Source organism: Panicum hallii, chromosome 2, assembly GCF_002211085.1.
Source record: "Panicum hallii strain FIL2 chromosome 2, PHallii_v3.1, whole genome shotgun sequence".
NCBI lineage: Eukaryota > Viridiplantae > Streptophyta > Magnoliopsida > Poales > Poaceae > Panicum > Panicum hallii.
The window spans coordinates 10,966,978-10,982,324 of NC_038043.1; the positions used below are offsets into that span (position 1 = coordinate 10,966,978).

At 44.6% G+C, this 15,347-nt stretch overlaps 2 protein-coding genes across 2 annotated transcripts; both read left to right on the forward strand.

Moving 5' to 3' along the window:
• Positions 1 to 2,883: 2,883 nt before the first annotated feature.
• On the forward strand, positions 2,884 to 8,401 carry LOC112883512 (probable protein S-acyltransferase 19). Its single transcript, XM_025948813.1, has 9 exons — positions 2,884 to 3,254; positions 4,659 to 4,772; positions 4,859 to 5,260; positions 5,342 to 5,410; positions 5,562 to 5,633; positions 5,754 to 5,879; positions 6,320 to 6,400; positions 6,490 to 6,678; positions 6,857 to 8,401. The coding sequence occupies exons 1-9, from the start codon at positions 3,210 to 3,212 to the stop codon at positions 7,886 to 7,888; spliced, it is 2,130 nt and encodes a 709-aa protein (XP_025804598.1). The 5' UTR covers positions 2,884 to 3,209; the 3' UTR covers positions 7,889 to 8,401.
• Positions 8,402 to 8,697: 296 nt separating this feature from the next.
• On the forward strand, positions 8,698 to 13,263 carry LOC112883514 (ruBisCO large subunit-binding protein subunit alpha-like). Its single transcript, XM_025948814.1, has 8 exons — positions 8,698 to 9,048; positions 9,757 to 9,878; positions 9,951 to 10,158; positions 10,610 to 10,755; positions 11,045 to 11,351; positions 11,600 to 11,850; positions 12,130 to 12,330; positions 12,438 to 13,263. Exons 1-8 carry the CDS (start codon positions 8,835 to 8,837, stop codon positions 12,750 to 12,752), a joined length of 1,764 nt encoding a protein of 587 aa, XP_025804599.1. The 5' UTR covers positions 8,698 to 8,834; the 3' UTR covers positions 12,753 to 13,263.
• The last annotated feature ends 2,084 nt before the right edge of the window (positions 13,264 to 15,347 follow it).

Consider the following 15,347-nt stretch of genomic DNA (forward strand, 5'->3'; position numbering starts at 1 on the left):
TGACAAGTTCTCTACTATTGTCCCGTACATCTCATTTGCGATGTATTGCGACGTGAGGTTGCGATGGGTCTTCTGCACCCCAGGCAAATGACAAGTGTGCTGAGTGACAATGGAGCATTCCCAGTAATCTTTCCATTTACCCTTATAGGCATGCACCCGCCACGGACAGCCCTCCTTCACATATACCACATCGTACTTACGAGATTTGCACTCGACTGTTTTAAACTCTCGCATAAGAGAGAGAGAGATCAGCACTTAACAGCTTCCTTCACCTCTTCAATTGAGTGGTACCTCGCACCCTGAACAATTTCATTCTCCTTGCAATCCGAAGGCCAGCTAGATCCATCATTTACGACAAGATAACTGAAGTCGCTGCTTACCCAATCTTCAGGCACATCATCGTCATCATCAGACGAATCGGCATTCATTACTTCGTCCAATTCACGTTCTTCGTCTTGCAGCTGTTCAACAATGAAGGGTATGTTCTCCCCCTCATCAGCCACGCATTGAGGTGCTGCGGTGCCACCTGCCTCAATGTTTGCCTCCTCAACTTCTTCATCAATATTTTCATCCCCCGGAGCAGCTTCAATGTTTATCAAAGGGTTCTGGTGCACACTAACAAGGAGTACCAGTGGCCATTGCCAATGACTTGCATTTTGCAGATAAGTTAACCAGTCCTCGGTGCTTGCAAGTGGCATCAGCTCCCAGATCAAAGCGTGAGTGGTACGATTTATGACGCATTGAACACTCACAGTGTGTGTCTCCTGATTAATCCTTAATCCCCTCATTAACCAGTTGCATAGGGATTCAAATGTCCTCTCGTGCGGTCTGGTAATTCCTCTGACCGCACAGTTGAATTCACTTAAATCTACCCCATTTGGCCCATAAATCACATTTCCTTCTCCGTAATATATACTGAAAATACCCTTCTCGGAAGACATATCTGAAAATACCGCACAGTTGAATAAACTAGTTATACTACATATTAATACACAACGACGACCCTAAGTTTCAGCGATTCTCAGATTATATTTTACAAATTCTAAACTATTCAGAACATAAATTATACTAAAAACAAATGAAAATACTAAAAACTATTCAAAACATAACTACTCTAAGAAATATTTCTTAGATTATAGTTATTTGAAGTAATTATACGGCTAGAACGAGAATATACCTCCAAATCGACGTGTGAACAGGGCTTCGCCGCTTTCTCTTCTCTCTTCCTCTCCTCTCTTTCTTTTTTTCTAATTTTTGCTGGATAAAATGAAATTTTTGGAGCAGATTGGGGCTTATATAGCCGGGGGACCTCCCGCCCAACCAAAGGGCGGGATGCCCCTCAGAACAACATCCCGCCCTTTGGGTGGGCGGGATGCCCCCGCAGGGCCCCGCAGGGACCTCTTCGCAAATAAGAAATTCGCGAAGAGGCCCTCGGGGAACCTCCCGCCCGCTGGATGGGCGGGAGGTTGCCTCCCGCCCGATCAGCGGGCGGGAGGTACCCATTTTTCAAAATGTTCCCCACCGGCACCCCTTTTCCCAATTTTATTGTTTTATCTTTTTTTTTTTAAAAAAATCTCCATCTTTCGGAATATAGATAGGAGCCCTGCGTGTGGGGCCCACGCACCCACCCCACCTACCTGCGTCAATGTGCCTTATCCACCCTGCACTTTGCGTTGGACATGAGTTGATGCCTTCAGAACAGCAAAGTACTGGATGGTAGTGCCATTAATGAGACCAGCTCGATCAGGTCGTCTTACGGTCTTGCCTTGAGGGCTGGCAGGGGGCATGAACGCCCGATTTGAGTACGCTCCCCAACTGCCGCTGCGTTCGTACGCTCCCACATGATGGATCGTTCCTGTCATCGCACGCAAGTGGACTTTAGTTGCAAGTAGCTAATAGTATTCTTATCAGCTAATTAATTATGATATCTCCTTCTAAATTATTTATGCATAATGTTATTCTAATTTATTTTATTAATATTTTGGATGGATCCAATGATCTAAAATATATATAACTTGCATTTATAGTTATGCCACGATGCGAATGTTAAATATGTGTTTGTTGAATTCGGGATCTGTTTAGCGGCGGTCGGAACAGATGTACCTTTCTGTTCACTTCTCGACGAATAGCAATATACTCCCTTCATTCTAAATTATAATTCATTTTGGAATTTCTAGATGCATACGTTTTATTATATATCTAGATATATAGCTAAAATGATCTACAATTTTAATGGAGGAAGTATACAGTATACGGTTACATGAACAAAATGGATGATGGTGTCTTATCGAAATTGAGAGTGCAAAAACAGTAGCGACTACCTTTGGCCGAGATTGGCATGGAGTCATGGATGCATTCTTAATGATGTGTGCCTCACCCTCTGCATATTATTTGAGAGAAACTCGATAGGCTAATAATTCTAGAAATGGTAAGTACTCTTTCCGTTTTAAATTGTAGATTATTACTGTACACCAAGATACACTTAACATCTAGATATATAGCAAATATTATGTATCTATTGTCAAAAACAATCTACAACTTGGAAAGTGTAGTTGCATATTTGGTAACTCGGAGATGGATTGAAATTTATCACAGCCATTTTCTTTCCTATTTAATCTATTCTAACAAAATCCTAGAAATGGTAAGTGTAGGTAGGTACCCGAACCTAGCACCGACCAGATTTGGCAATGCGCTCTGCCAAGAAATGGCCAAATCCTTTTCCTTGGCAGCATCCCGTCGCTAATGAGCAGCCGAGATACCCGTCAAGCGCCAACTGTTAGCTCGCATCATCAGGGGCGAAATCCGGCATGAAATTGATCACCTCCTAAGACGTAGGAGTAGCATCATCTCCGCACCCTGCAGTTTTAGCTGGACTGCCATGGACTGGACTGAGCTGTTTGACCCAATCTTTTCTCCAACAAACCGCCACTGCAGAGAAAGGCAGCTGCTTGAATTAGAGAGAGAAAATCGCAGGAGAGAGAAGAGGAGATGAGGACGGTCCCCGTCCCGTCCTAATAAAAAATCTTCCAGCTTGCTGTTTCCTCGTCATTACTGAACAACCGGGTACCAAACCCGGCGGCGCTGGAAAGGAAAGCCGGCCTCCTTCCCCTTTGCTGCGGCCTGCCGGCCGGGAGAAAGGGGAGGAGCTCGTCTGGGCGCGCTGGGGGGCTGCGGAGTCCGGAGGGAGAGGGGGCTCCGAGGGGAAGGCCATGGCGCGAAAGCACGGCTGGCAGCTCCCGGCCCACACCCTGCAGGTGCACTCGCTCGCCGATGCTTCCTTTCTCCGCCTCCTCTCTCTTCAGTTTTTTTTCTTTTGGATCGGGTGCGATTCGTGTATGTGTGTTAGTAACGAGCGGAATTCGCTGTGGAATCCGTCCCTGTGCGGTTGTGCTGCGGGGGATTCGCCGCCCTCTGTGATGATTTCGAAGATCTGTCGAGGGGGAGGCCTCTGGTGGCTAGTGGTTGGGGTTTCCCCCCACTTGTTGTTCCTGTATCTCCTTAGTCGAGAGAAATGATTAATATGAATACGTGACGAGTCGGGTCGGTATGTGATTCTCACAGTGTGGCTGCAAATAGTGCGGATTATAAAACTGCTGCGCTGTATCCGCTAGGATTTCTAGCGCTATGGTTGTTCAGTCACCAGGACTTTTGATCTAACAGAGCAGGGCTATATGTCTGTAAATACAATGATACACAGTTATATGTATGTGTAAAAGCAGGGTTATATTTGGTGTCCTAACTCCTATGGTGGTTGTAACCTTGTCTGTAAAGCATCCTAGTGGTGTCCGACACATGCCACGTTGTGTACTCTTATTATTCCTATCTTAATACAGTGCATTCAGGAAATTAAAAAACAGAGCAGGGCTATATGTCTTAATTCACAATGGCTTTTTGATTATCGGTAGGTTGGGAGGTGGCAGAAATGTTTCACTGAACACTTATTCAATGCATCGAAAAAAACACTTGGTCAGTTGCGAGTTTTGACGAAATGGCAGAAAAATACAACCTCTTCTCTAGCTCTGCATCTAGGCAGCTCCACCTATGGTTGGTTCACTCTATTTATCCGAGCAAGGTGAAATGCCTTCGTGCATTATAGATTTTATATCGAACAGAGTGTTGATGACCCATACTGCTCTTTTTATATTCAAGCAGTTTGGCCTAGAGACTCCACAAGTGCCATTTTTTCCTAGAGTTTATCTCACTTTCTCATGTGTCATAATGCAAAGAAAATACTGTTCTCTACTAGTTCGTGGGCTCACTCGACATTGCTAATAATCTTTTTAGACAACTGTTGTAGTTTTCGTACAGCTTTCTAATATCTTCTGCTTGTGTATATATTCACATGGACTTGATTCTTTCCAATGGAATGAAGATAGACTTATCTGATTGTAATTTATTTCTAGTGCTCTGGCCATGGAGAAAGAATGCTTATATCTAGCGTTATGATATACCCTACTCAGTGCCTAGATGACATACATATGCACACTTACTTTTATTTCCTCTACCAAATTAAAAATTATACTCATGTGCAGTAGCTATTGTGTTTCTCTGCTCTATACTTTTCTGGTTCATAGTTCATACTATGAGTTTAAATAGCTCCAAACTAGTTCCTAAATTTTGAAGTTTTTGGTAACTGACTCGTCATCTCATTTTGATAGATTGTTGCAATTGCGGTTTTCTTCCTTCTGGTGGTTGCGTTTTATGCCTTCTTTGCACCGTTTTTGGGAACACAAGTCCTTGAGTATGTCGTGATCGGTGTTTATACTCCTGTGGTAAGTGGTCCTCTTGTTAAGTTTTTTTCCTTCATATTGCAAAAATTGTGGTGCCATGACATTTGTCCTCCGTGCATTACATTCAGGCACTTGCGGTTTTCATCCTTTACATCCGATGCACAAGTATAAACCCTGCGGATCCTGGGATCATGTCAAAATTTGAGGATGGATTTATCAATGTACCTGCTAACAGTGCTGGAATCGAAGGCACGAATTTGCCCCAGAAAGCAAACAATGCTACTGGAACAAACTCTCCAACATCTACTTGTAGAAGCTCTCTGGATGGGCATTCTAGTCAGAGAGGTTCATCTATAGGGGAGACAAACATAAATCTAGGATCACAACAACCAAAGAAAAGGTCAAGCTGTTGGTTGCTAGGTGGCCTTCTGTGTGCTATATTTATCAAGGAGGACTGCCGGAAACCTGATGACTCAGAACAACAAGCAAATGGTGAAGAGGCTCTGTTTTGCACATTATGTAATGCTGAGGTATGTTGATTTAGCCTTTTCACTTTGCGGCATTGTCTAGCCTGTGTTGTTTAATTTTGCTTTACAAAATAAACTTTTCAGGTTCGCAAATTCAGCAAACACTGCAGAAGTTGTGACAAGTGTGTGGATGGATTTGATCATCATTGTCGGGTGCCTTTCTTGACCTGTGCTAGAGTATTACTTGTATTATTTCATTATGTATAGCTAATATATCATCATTGTCGGGTGCCTTTCTTGACCTGTGCTAGTGTATTACTTGTATTATTTCATTATGTATAGCTAATATAGTATATCCTTGCAGTGGCTAAATAACTGTGTTGGGCGGAAGAACTATTTCACGTTTCTTGCTCTGATGGCAATCAGTCTTATCTGGGTATGCAGTATGGATTTGCTATGCACCCATTTTCTTGAGTTCATGTAGTTATAGGGTTTGTGTAGATTTGTTGCTTTCCTTGTAGCATGGCACTAAATGTTGAAATCTCCTGTATCACAGCTTGCAATTGAATTTGCAGCGGGCATTGCTGTTATAGTACTCTGCTTTGTTGATAAGAATGCATCAAGAAACATCCAAGACAAGTTGGGGAATGGCTTGACTCCTGCTCCATTTGCTGTTATTGTGGTAAGTTCCCGTGTTAAATAGTTGTAGGCTGTAGTGTATGAGAATCTCCTCTTGATTATAAGTTGTTTGAAGTAGCAAGTTTCAATATCCAATTATGAAACCCAAACTGCTTTATTTTATTTTCTTTATGCTGTGTTATGATGCCTTAATTCATTGTTTCGAAGTGGCAGGTTGCAACCTGTCCTAGTATATAGAAATTCAAAAATTATGACCAGCAGCACCTTTTACTGTCAGGAATATAATCCGTCCTGCTTAGGATCCTGGAGTTATATTCTTAGCCCTTCTAAATTTGTTGACACAACTTTCTTTTGGCGGACATATTGACACACTTATTAGAAGACATGCTACCATATTGGACGAGTGTGCAATTCTCTAATGGTTCTTTCAGGTTGAAATTAAGTCTTTTAGCTGTTGGTTGACATCAAATTTCTTTTATGCAGGGCATATTTACGTTACTTTCATTGGTGGCCTGCATACCTTTGGGGGAACTTTTCTTCTTCCACATAATATTGATAAGAAAGGTTTGCATGCAATTCTAGTGGAACTGTTTCATATGGAAAGTTTTATCTTATTTGCTCAGCTATGTTCCCTTTTCTATGTTGTGTATCAGGGGATCACAACTTACGACTATGTTGTTGCAATGAGAGCTATGAGTGAGGCAGCTCCAGAGGACGAGGAAGGAGCAAACATCATTTACTCCCCATCAAATTCAGCGACAACTGGGTTCAGTGTAGGAAGTTCACTTGGTCTTCACCATAAGGGTGCTTGGTGTACACCTCCAAGGATATTTATTGATCATGTAAGCTCCCCCTGCTTTAAAAAGCAAGTATATTGCTTCCAAAATCTAGTCAATTAAACAAGTGCATAGTACAGATTGAAATTTAATAAGAACTCCATTTTAGAAGGAACACAATTATAATGTTAGAAGCATCCCTTCAGTCACGCTAACTTTGAGTCATACTGAAACTATCAATCAGGATGAAGTGATCCCGCATTTGGATCCTGGAATGGTGCCTTCAACCGTGGACCCTGATGCTGCTGGATATGCTGATAGAGCAAACAAAGCCAAAAAGGCAGTCAAAATCAGTGCTCGGAGCCTTGCAAAGCTGGATAAAAATGAGGTAATGAAAGCTGCTGCAAAAGCTCGGGCATCATCCTCTGTTCTGCGACCAATTGATACCCGTCGCGGTCATGAAGCTGATGCTGTCTCCAGTGGCAATGCAAGCATCAGGAGTAGCATGAGTGTCGACTACAGTGGCACAAAGGAATCAAATAGTGAAATGAGACTTTCTCCACTTCAGAATTCATACCCCCAAAGTCTAGCAAGCCAGGACGACTATGAGACCGGCACACAAACTGCGAGCAGTTTAAGTAGCCCAGTCCACATCCACAAGCTTGCCACTCACTCTCAGTTCAGTGCAGCACCTCACCCTCCACCACCTGAAAGGCCTGCACCAGGGATGATGCGGCCACCTGTTCCCACCTCACAAATAACCAACCCAGGGATACCGCGGCCACCTGTTCCCACCACACAAATAACCAACCCGATGTTCCAGTCAGCTACATCTTATGTTCGAGAGAACCGAAGGGCCTCCGTCGTCTGGGATCAAGAGGCTGGTCGGTATGTGTCGGTTCCTGCTCAAACAAGAATGGGACCTGGCGTCGAGCAGGCAGCAAGAAACCCACGTTTCTTGGCAAACCCAAGTGGCGAGCCAAGCAGCCATGGGAGGAGCCTTGCACCTGGGAACACCTCATCCTCAGCGATGCCATCAGGGCAGCCATCGGAGAGGCTGACGTATTCTGGGCAGTCGATATTCTTCGGTGGCCCCATCCTGAGCACCCCTGGCATCAACGCACAGAGGAATGAGACAGCTGCAAGAGCACGCCCCGAGGGAAGCAGAGATCCTAACGCCCAGCAGCGTGACATCCGGGGCGAGAAAGCACGGACAGGTTCCTTGCCAGTGTTTGCTCCTGGAGCGTTTCAGAAGAACCCGCCGTTTGACAAGTGACTTACTCCCCAGCTCATGATGTTAGTCTGAAGTGCCATGCCGTTGCGCTGGAACACTGACAACCTGAAGAGTTGACACTCGACAAGAGTTGAAAGGCTGCTCTTCTGGGGTTGCCAGACGGACGGATGGACAAGCAGCTGTTGGAATGCGGCTGCTGGCAGGAGATAACGAAAAGCACAAATGTCGCTCGCCGTCTGTGCTGACTTTTTTTCAGTGTTGGGAGAGCGATGCAGTGACTGATGTAAAATGTCTGCGTTAGGAATTCATCAGATGTTTGATGCGTGCGTGCGTGACAGATAGGAAGAGCTAATTGTTTCCTGATGTCGAATGCCGTTTAGCTGCTGACTTTGTGTAGTGTTCATTGCAGTCACCGTTTGTGTGCGCCATGGCATCCAATTCGACATGTAAAAAAGTACGTGCGCTCAGGTGTGCTCCCGGACAGCGCTCGTTTGCTTCCTGGTTTTCTTGAATCTCGACTCTTGAAACAGCATGGACCCTTGGGTGTTTTCCTCCCATGTTGTGTGGTGTGAACCCTCTGTATTTTGTGGTCGTCGTTGTGTTCGTCCAGGCAGGGTGTTCGCTGCTGTAACTGTGCAGTGACATCTGCAGATATTGTAGCAGCACAAATACAGGAAGAGGAAGAAGGGGGCGAGCAGATAAAACCTCCTGTCGCTAAAACCCTCTGCTTTGTCCTGTCTTCAGACTCGACGCCTCGCTTCCCCCTTCTCGAACACAGGGATACCTCGGTGGCTCACCGCGCCGCCACTCCCCTCACCACCACCACCGCAAAGGCACCCAGCAGAGGGGACTCCTCTGCCCCCGCCCCGCCTGCGCGGTGCGCGCTCTGCCTCCCGGCGCCCACTGGACCTTACGGGCCGTACTTGCCGGCCGGCTGTCGCTGCTCGGCTCCTGGCGTGCCTCAGTCTTTGTTCCTGCGGCCGCTTCGATGTACCTCACCGCCGTTTCCTTCGCCACCGCAGCCGGCTTCTCGTCCTCATCCAGGCAGCTGCTGCCCAGGCCGGCCAGGGTCGCCCCCCGCCGCCGCCTGGTGGTGCGGGCAGACGTCAAGGTCATATCTACCGGCGAGGCCTGCCGCCGCGGGCTCGCCGCCGGCATCGACAAGCTCGCCGACGCCGTTGCGGTCACCCTCGGTCCGAAAGGTGCGGGCTTTCCTTCGCTTGCTTCTGCTCTGCTTCTCATATGCTTGCCTCGCTCTCTGCATCTTGCTGGGAAATGTACTTGTGAGGTACCGATTGTGTGGCGAATTGAATCTTATTTTCCTTAACTTACGAATTTCAGAGCCATTTCGACCTAAATTGCTCGGGTTAACTGCACAACCTGCTCTTCAGCTTAAGTACATTTGGTGCCACCAATCTGATTGACAAATGAAAATTTGGTGTTGCTTAGGTAGTTTGCCTTATGACATTTCGTTGCAGAGTAGCCATCAAGATTTAGGCCTCTTATTTTATTTTTGCTACTATGTTCCTCCCCAACATTCTCCAATTTCATCACGTATTTACAGCTACTCCAAACTCAGAATCTCAGATTGGTTTATAACTATTGTAATCTTGTCATACAACTGCCAATTTCTTCCAAATAGGGTAGCGCCATCTAATGCTTCGCATGGAATTTTTTCTTGCTCCAAGATTAGTTCACAATAACTTGATTTACTGGTTGAAGGGCAAATGATGCCTTTTATGTTACTGCTAACTGTCAAAGGTGTAATCTTTGCAGCACTTCAGCGGTGAAGGTGCTGTTTATGCTGTTGGGTTCATATCTCATACTGTCGGAGTTCTTCACTACACGGATAATTTGTTTGTTTATCTTGTAGTGCTATTGATTGTTGAAAGCTTAGAAGTTTGTTGCAGGGAGGAATGTTGTTATTGATCAAGATGATGTCCCTAAAGTAATTAACGATGGCGTTACAATTGCCAAGGCTATAGAGCTCCCCAATGCGCTTGAGCATGCGGGTGCCTCACTACTTCAAGAGGTAAGGTGCCACATTTCTTATACCCTTAAATTGGTTAGTGTGCTGCTTGTTCACTGGACATGTGTTAGCCAGATAGCATCCAAGACAAATAGTGCTGTTGGCGATGGAACTACAACAGCTATTGTTTTGGCTCGGGAAATCATCAATCTTGGGTTGTTGGCAGTTGCCACTGGTGCTAATCCAGTTGCCTTGAGAAGGGGTATTGACAAAGCTGTTCATGAGCTAATCAAGATCTTGAAGAGTAAATGTATTCCTGTGAGTACAAAGGAGGACATAAAAGGTAATCTTTATGTTCCAGAAAGTGAGGATTCATGTGTACAAACATGTGGAAAATAAGAAAATCAAAAAGGGAAAAAAAACACCCACTAGCCTACTACTATACTGACTAGTGCTAAGGTGGTCACAACTAAAGCTCAAATCGTGTATCATATGTCATTCTATATATCTATAGAGAAAGGAGGAGCTCTACATTGATTTGAATTAGAAAAAATAAGACTGCACCCCAGTATATGCTCGAAATGCCGAGAAAAATACAAACCATCTTTTTTTCCCTCACTGTTCCTTCTCAAATGCATTGTTTTGAGGTATGAAATGTTATGTTCCTCCTCAAATGCATTGTTATGAGGTATGAAATGGTATGTATGTGTATGCATTCCTTTTGAACTAATCTGCAGCTTCAAACTAGTAAACTACTCAATGCTCACCATAATAATTCAGAATTTCATTTTCAGCTGTTGCTTCAATATCTTCTGGCAATGATGAATATGTTGGCAATCTCATTGCTGATGCATTGGAGAAGATAGGTCCTGATGGTATAATAAAAATTGAGTCATCATCTTCGATATATACTACAGTTGAGGTGCAGGAAGGAATGAAGGTACTTTTATGTTGTCATAAAGATTCTTTTCCCTAAGCATTGAAATTTATATGTGAACAAATTTAAAATAGATAATGGCTGTGCTCCAAGATCTATCAAACAGATATCAAGTAATGACTACTTAAAACAAGTTAACAGGGAAACAAGTCGCTTTGAATCTTTTTTTTTCTTGAACGCGAAGTCGCTTTGGATCATATCTTGCTATTTGCGCCCCCCCCCCCCAAACAACACACACACACATATATATTGGTGATAACTCAGATTATTATTCTCTATGTGATTCTTGCAGATAGACAAGGGATATCTTTCTCCACATTTCATCACAAATCATGACAAGGCGATTGTTGAATTTGAAAATGCAAGAGTGCTCTTAACTGATCAGCGTGTGAACGAAGTCCAGGAGATACTTCCTTTACTGGAGAAGACGACACAGTTGAGTGTCCCTTTATTAATTATTGCTGAGGATGTATCACATACAGTGTATTCAACACTGGTTCTTAACAAACTGAATGGATTGCTAAATGTTGCGGTTGTTAAATGTCCTGGTTTGGGAGATGAAAAGAAGGCTATTCTCCAAGATATTGCTATCATGACAGGTGAATATATAGAACTAGTATTTTGAAGGCTTCATACCTTAATATACAGATTTTGGTCTGATAGAATGTGGTATTTATTAGAGGTACTTTTACACATTTAGCAGTTCATGTTGCATAGGCAAAGTTTCATTTTCTTTAATTGACTGTTACGCTCAGCATTTTTGCAGCTTTCGCTAGACTTGCATGGTATGTTGCTTCCAAACTATGTTCTTCTAGAAGTCCCTGAGTAGTTTTCTTCAATTGAGCAGGTGCAGATTTCTTTGCTAGTGACCTTGGCTGGGGTCTTCACGGCATTACTTCTGATCAGCTAGGTATGGCTCAGAAGATCACCATAACTAGTGAATCAACGACTATCATTGCACATCCTTCGATGGGACCAGAGATTGAGGCCAGAATCATGCAATTGAAGAAAGATGTTGAGGAGACAACGAGTTCCTATCTAAAAGAAAGGTTCTCTGCAAGAATTGCTAAACTCTCACGTGGTGTTGGAGTTATTAAGGTGTGCCACATTTCAGTAAACATGTATCCTGATAGTATTCATATTAAATAATGAATCTGAGCTTGATGTATGCATCATGTAGATTTTCAGGCAGAGAAGTGCGTAATACAGAAATCATTTTGGTTCTGATATTAAATTTGTTAGTTTGTTTCTGGAGATTCAATGGGAATCAAGTTATATTTCAGTATAGGATTTTATGATGCAGAACTCATTTTATCTGTGTTATGAAATCTGTTAGTATATTTCTGGAGATTTGAAGAGAGTTGCATTCTATTTCAGGTTGGGGCAGCCACTGAAGCTGAACTTGAGGATAGGAAGCTGAGAGTGGAGGATGCAAAGAATGCGACTTTTGCAGCCATTGGTGAAGGCATAACTCCTGGCGGTGGTGTGACATATGTTCATTTATCAAAGCATATTCCTAGTATCATGGATCTCGTGGACGACCTGGAAGAGAAGATAGGTGTAAATATAGTTGGGAAGGTGAGTTTGTCTGTCCATGACATTTGCTGCTTGTTCCACAGGCTCAGAAAATACTTGTAACCCTTGCACAGCATCCTAACTCTGAAATTTGTCCAATGTTTGTCTAGGCACTTCTTGTACCTGCTATGACGATAGCTCGCAATGCCGGGGCTGACGGTTCAGCTGTTGTAGAGAGACTTCTTGCGAGTGAGTGGCGAGTTGGGTACAACGCGATGACTGATAAGTTTGAAGACCTTGTTGCTGCTGGTGTGGTAGACCCATGCAGGGTCGCCAGATGTGTGCTTCAGAATTCAGCCTCTATCGCAGGACTAATTCTTATGACCCAAGCTATGATGTTTGACAAAATAAAGAAGAAAAAGTCCCCCATCCCGGAGATTCCTGGCATTCCACCGTTGCAGATAAGCCAAAAGGCCAAGGTTTGAGCTGTGGCATGTTATGCTGTCAATGAGTAAGGTTTCTGGAGGATGCGAGATCCTTTTGGCCCTGGTGTGGTCCATTGGATGAGTTGAGCGAGGAATCATCTAAATCTGGCCCCTTGAAGATGAGCATGAGATTGAGCCGCCGGTTGTGGTATGGATGGAAGATTTGCCGATGTAACTCGGAGGGAGTCGCATTGGTTTCGACTGCCGCCAAAACCATGTGTGTAGGACAGAGACCAGTAGACCACATGTAGATGTACAGTCATCATATTTAGCGGTTGGTGCGATATCCTTTGCGATGTCTGCATCATTTTGCAGTGGTGGATGAGAAGGTAGCTAAGCAATCAATTTACGAATCTTTAGCAAGTTGAGAAGGCAGATTGAAGACGATGACTTGCACTCAATAGTACATCTTTGATGGTTGAAGATAATGACCTGTTGGCAGATTGCAGATACAATGAATCCGCTGCGATGTCCGCAGGCACAATCAGTTGTTATCACTTGTGAGTTGTGACCGAGGGTGCCTTCGTTTCCAACCCTCTAAATTTTAGACGCATCACATCAAAGAGAATCTTATCATTTAGAAGTATTAAATAAAGTCTAATTACAAAACTTTTTGCACAGATGGATGCTAATTCACGAGACAAATTTAATGAGCCTAATTAATTCATAGTTTGCCACAGTGATGCTACAGTAATCATCCGCTAATCATGGACTAATATATCTCATTAGATTCGTCTCGCGAATTAGCCCTGGGGTTCTGCAATTAGTTTTGTAATTAGACTTTATTTAATACTTCTAAATGATAAAATTTTCTTTGATGTGACCCCTCTAAACTTTAGACCTCAGAAAACGAACATACCCTGAGGCCTGATTGTATTTTTTTTTGAAAACTGCAGAGCGGCCTGATTGTTGTTGAGAGAAACTTGCAGCTTCATTAGTTGCCCTTCACGTGTCAGCGGCGAGATGATTTGCCGGGAGAGCAGTCGGCTAGATAGAGCAGAGTAGATGACATCAGCTGGCCGGCCGCCGGTAAAGGCCCCCCGGCGTTCCGTTGCGCTCGCGTACCCGCGCCTGGGTATGAGGCTCCGCGCCATTACCCCCTGACGCCCTCGCTAGGAGATTGGTCCCGCCGCCGGCGGTGCCACGGCGAGACCGCGGAGACTGTCGGGGTCGCCCGGAGCTCACGCCGAGACTTTCGATGCGATCCCTTGCGATCAGTCCGCGACACTAGCGGTGACCACTCATTCCCACGCGCGTGCCTAGCGACTACTAGTATGTAGTTAACTGCATTGGAGTTGCGCATTGGCTACAGTCCGGAGAGAATGGAATGGAAACGAACACAAATGGCTTGTGTTTGCTGCAAGGGCCTAGGCTGCAGCTTATGATCTCAACTCTCAAGCAGCAAGCATATATACTCAAGGAATCCATGTTTGACATCATGTATGCTAATGCATAATAAATAGAGGTAGCTGGGCCATTGCACATCTCAGCTAACCTTTCTGATGCTGTCTAGAGTGGCTTTTCTTTTTAGGTTTGTGTCTGCCGCCAAAGCCATTGATTGATGAACTGACGAGATAGTACCATTGAGCAGTACAGCTGTTTGATGAACTGAGGATGGGACGGTGGACGGGTGTTCCGATGTGACGACTACACTGAATTTGGGAGCAGTGTTTCTGACTAGTATAAGTGCATGGGATTTCGTTGCACGAGAAGATGCAAATTACTTCTACCACTAGCAACTCCTTATTGGATAGCAAGCACATGTAGTCATCGTATTTGGCGGTAGGTGCAATACCAATTGTGATGTTTGCATATTTTTGCAGTGGTGGATCGGAGAAAAGATAGCTGAGCAATCAACTTACCAATGTTTCTAGCTGTTTGAGAAGGAAGAGAATCAGTCGTTTTGAGGCTTGTATTGTACTTAATAGTAAATCTCTGATGGTTGAGCATGATGACCTGTTGGCTGATATAACATCGAGTTTTACTTTTGAGGATTTGGTTGGTGATGCTAAACTGTTGCCGCTCGCGTTGCTTGGCAGATGGCAGCTACTGAATATCTGAATCCGCTGCGACGGTTGCAGCATTGCAGGTGCACACTACACCAAAACAGTTCATTTTCGTCGGCCATATTTATTTTCGTCGGTCCGCGGCGATCGATGATAATAAATATATAATTTCGTCGGCTTTGGAGGGCCGACGAAATTATACATTATTTTCGTCGGCCGCTGCCAGACCGACGAAAATAATGGCCTACTTTCGTCGGTTTGACCTAGGCCGACGAAAGTAACTCTATTTTCGTCGGTCCAGTTGGCCGACGAAATTGTACTTGGTATTATCTGCTAAGTAGTTTCGTCGGCTTGACCTAAGCCGACGAAATAAAAAGGTATTTTCGTCGGCCCATCCTGGCTGATGAAATTGATCTTATCCTAATTCAGCCGCCACCGCCCGTTGCCGCCCGTCAATTCGTCACTTCATTCCTTTCACTCTCCCTGCCTCCTGCGCCGCCGCCGCCTGCCGCCCTGCGCGCGCCCGCGCCGGCCGCCGCGCCCTCCGCCCCGCCGCCCGCACCGCTCGCGCTCGCGCCCGCCGCGCCCT